Genomic DNA, 3453 nt, shown 5'->3' with positions numbered 1-3453 from the left:
AACTAAATTTATTGTATAAAAAATTTAAAAATATTAATAATTTTTAAATTATTTTTACTTATAAAAATTTAAATAGATATATATTAGTGATTAACGTGTTACATAAATATATTATAAAAAGAGATCATTGATATAGGAACTAACCAATTTCACAAAGTTAAATGTCAAGGGCCGAAAAGGGTAATTGTTACTTTACGCCTCATAGTGCTTCGAAGAAATTATCAGGGGTTGGGATGGGTATTTACCCTTAGAGAAATAACTAAAATCACTCAACAATCCATTAATGTAGATTTCACTACAAGAAATTATCAGAATAGCGACCGATTTAGCGACTGATTCTGGTTGTCGCAAAAACATTGGTCGCTAATTTGAAAATAGCGACTAACTTCGGTCGCTAACCGTTAGCAACCGATATTAGCGATCGATTTTCAACCAATGCTACCAAACTAGTACCAAACGATATTGGTCGCTAATAAAATCGGTCACTAAATTGATCGCTAAAAAAATCGGTTACTAATAAAATCGGTTGCTAAATCGATCACTAATGTCTGACCAAAACCTTTATCATTACCTCTTCTGGGGTAATGATTTTCCCCCATTTGCTTCAGAAAATGGGGCGGCACCAGTTCGGCGTGTTTTATGATTCCTTAAAAGTAATTTATTGTTGCGTTCAATAACAAGAAGGCAAGAAATTAACTCAAAATACTTTTTAAATCCTTTTTCTTGATACTGCTGCTGCAGGAGCACATTCGAGGCATGGAAGGTTGAGAAAGTTTTCTCTAACATATCATTATTAGATATCTTTTCCCCACATAATTTCAATCGTGAGGTGATTCGAAACATTGCAGAATTATATTCATTTATGGATTTAAATTCTTGTAGACGCAAGTGCGTCCATTCATATCGGGCTTGAGGAAGTATCACCGTCTTTTTATGATTATACCTTTCTTCAGGGTCTTTCACTACAAAAAATTTTGGTAAAAACGGCGGTTTTTTTTTTTGTATTTACGGCGGTTTGAACCGCCATTATTACCAAGTACGGCGGTTTTGAAAAGCGACGTAATTCTGGGCGCCATTCTGGTTATTACGGCGGTTTTCTGAAAACCGCCACAATTTCCTGGGGTTAAAACGGCGGTTTTCTGCTGGGTTAAAACGGCGGTTCAAATCGCCATTATTTCCAGGTTAAAACGGCGATTTTTTACTGGGTTAAAATGGCGGTTCAAACGGCGGTTTAAGGGTTGGTTAAAATGGCAGTTTAAACCGCCATTATTACCCTCACAGAATGGCATTTTAGTCGGTTAAAATGGTATTCTTGAACCGCCATTTTTACCCTAATAGTGGCATTTCAGTCGGTTAAAATGGTATTTTTGAACCGCCGTTTTTACCCTTACAAGGTGGCTTTTGATTGGTTAAAATGTCATTTTTGAACTGCCGTTTTAACCCTAACAGTGACACTTTTTTATCGTTTAAAAATGCAATTTTTACCCTCATTTTTATCGTGTTAAACAAATAATATTTATTATTAGAAATCAATGATTTCTAAGCAGCATGCAAAATTAAGATTAGATTGAAAATGAATATCATCTCCTAATGTTGGTTTGATGGAAGAGAAATACCTCAGCAATTGAAGATGCTACTGCAGCTGCAGTTTGAATTTTGTGAGATAGTTCACGCAGGAAATGCCTAAATTTACAGACAGCAACAGAAATTACAGGCACAACAGCCAAAGCCAACACTATAAGATATTGAGGGAAGAGAGAGAAGTTAGAATTCGAACAATGGAATAAATGTATGTCTATAGTCTATGAAATAAACCTTCACTCTTCAACTACTCACATGTTAACTTCCAAGATGTTGCAAACATGAAGCTGAGACCCGTAAGTGCTGTTGCTAGGTTCTTCATGGCCTCAGAAACATTGGTAGTTGCGACATTCTTTATGATCTGTGTATCTTCCGACAACCTACTTAAGATTTCTCCCGTTCGAGTAACATCGAAGAAAGCAATCTCCTGAAAAATCGCGATTCCATAATAAACAAAAGCTTTCATTGAGCAGCAAGGGCAGCTACAATCTGCAAGATTGAAAATTCCTACTCTCCAATTCATTGGACCAAAAATAGCACAGAGAAACACAATGCAAGAGTCATTGCAACAATATTAGACTCAAAGACAATAACACAAACACCTTATGGACAAGAAATTGCAAGAAACATGTTCAAACTCAACTGCTGACAAAGATTTATAATGACTAAAACCGCCATCAAATACAAATTTATTACTGGCAGCGACCAAAAGTGCCATAATATCCAAATATTACGGCGGTTCTTTGAAATCGCCGTAATATAAATGCCATTTTAAACTTCTTTTTTTGTAGTGCACAAAATCATAATTGGACTAAATGCATTGGAACTTTAAGGAAAAATGAGATTAACTAACAAGGATATATCTTGGCATAAGGACCAAGATTATCTTATAAAATTGGAAAATAAAATAAAATAGAAGTGTCATTCCATCCAAGAAAAAAGCTTCTCAACTCAGAAGCATGTTGCAATACATGTGACAACAATAGCCTTAACATCATCCCTCCGTAATAAACAATAAATGAAAATCAACTAAGTCTACCTTGAAGGCATTAGAGATTGTTGAAGTCATTTTATCAAGAATCAAGCCTCCAGCTAACATACCACCAGAAATTCCACAAACATTTGTAATACCTCCAAACAACAGGTCAGCATTACTGATGAGTGGATAATTTATACGCTTTTTGGCATTGTTTTTACATAGTTTTCAGTATGATTTAGTTAGTTTTTAGTATATTTTTATTAGTTTTTAAACAAAAATCAAATTTCTGGACTTTACTATGAGTTTGTGTGTTTTTCTGTGATTTTAGGTATTTTCTGGCTGAAATTGAGGGACTTGAGCAAAAATCAGATTCAGAGGTTGAAGAAGGACTGCAGATGCTGTTGGATTCTGACCTCCCTGCACTCAAAGTGGATTTTCTGGAGCAACAGGAGTCCAAATGGCGCGCTCTCAATTGATTTAGAAAGTAGACATCCAGGGCTTTCCAGCAATATATAATAGACCATACTTTGCCTGAGTTTAGACGACGCAAACTAGCGTTCAACGCCAGCTCTCTGCCCTATTCTGGAGTTAAACGCCAGAAACAGGTTGCAAAGCAGAGTTAAATGCCAGAAACAGGTTACAAACTGGCGTTTAACTCCAAGGAAGACCTCTGCATGTGAAAGCTTTAATGCTCAGCCCAAGCACACACCAAGTAGGCCCAAAAGTGAATTTCTGCATCATTTACTCATTTTTGTAACCCTAGTAACTAGTTTAGTATAAATAAAACTTTTTACTATTGTGTTAGACATCTTTTGATCATGTTTTGATGATTGAACCCTCTTTGGGAGGTTGGCCATTCGGCCATGCCTGGACCACTACCACTTATGTATTTT

General features: G+C 35.8%; 1 protein-coding gene across 2 annotated transcripts; it reads right to left on the bottom strand.

Moving 5' to 3' along the window:
• LOC107621923 (ABC transporter B family member 25-like) lies at positions 1535 to 2232 on the bottom strand. Of its 2 annotated transcripts, none has more exons than XM_016323887.2 (2): positions 1837 to 2232; positions 1535 to 1735 (listed from the first exon to the last, which is right to left on the bottom strand). In XM_016323887.2, the coding sequence occupies exons 1-2, from the start codon at positions 2102 to 2104 to the stop codon at positions 1581 to 1583; spliced, it is 423 nt and encodes a 140-aa protein (XP_016179373.1). In that variant the 5' UTR covers positions 2105 to 2232; the 3' UTR covers positions 1535 to 1580. The 2 variants fall into 2 exon arrangements, with proteins under 2 accessions (XP_016179373.1, XP_016179374.1); XM_016323888.2 differs by having other exon boundaries at positions 1623 to 1683.

The sequence above is a fragment of the Arachis ipaensis genome, chromosome B10 (assembly GCF_000816755.2).
Source record: "Arachis ipaensis cultivar K30076 chromosome B10, Araip1.1, whole genome shotgun sequence".
Taxonomy (NCBI): Eukaryota; Viridiplantae; Streptophyta; class Magnoliopsida; order Fabales; family Fabaceae; genus Arachis; species Arachis ipaensis.
Note: the sequence above shows the minus strand (reverse complement) of the source record. Positions and strands in the feature narration are given on the sequence as shown.

Excerpts from the sequence above, each read along its gene's own strand:
- LOC107621923 (XM_016323887.2), bottom strand. The coding sequence starts at position 2,104 with ATGAATTGGAGAGTAGGAATTTTCAATCTTGCAGATTGTAGCTGCCCT. Across the intron at positions 1,736-1,836 it reads AACATCTTGGAAGTTAACAT|TGTTGGCTTTGGCTGTTGTG; the intron begins GTGAGTAGTTGA and ends AATATCTTATAG.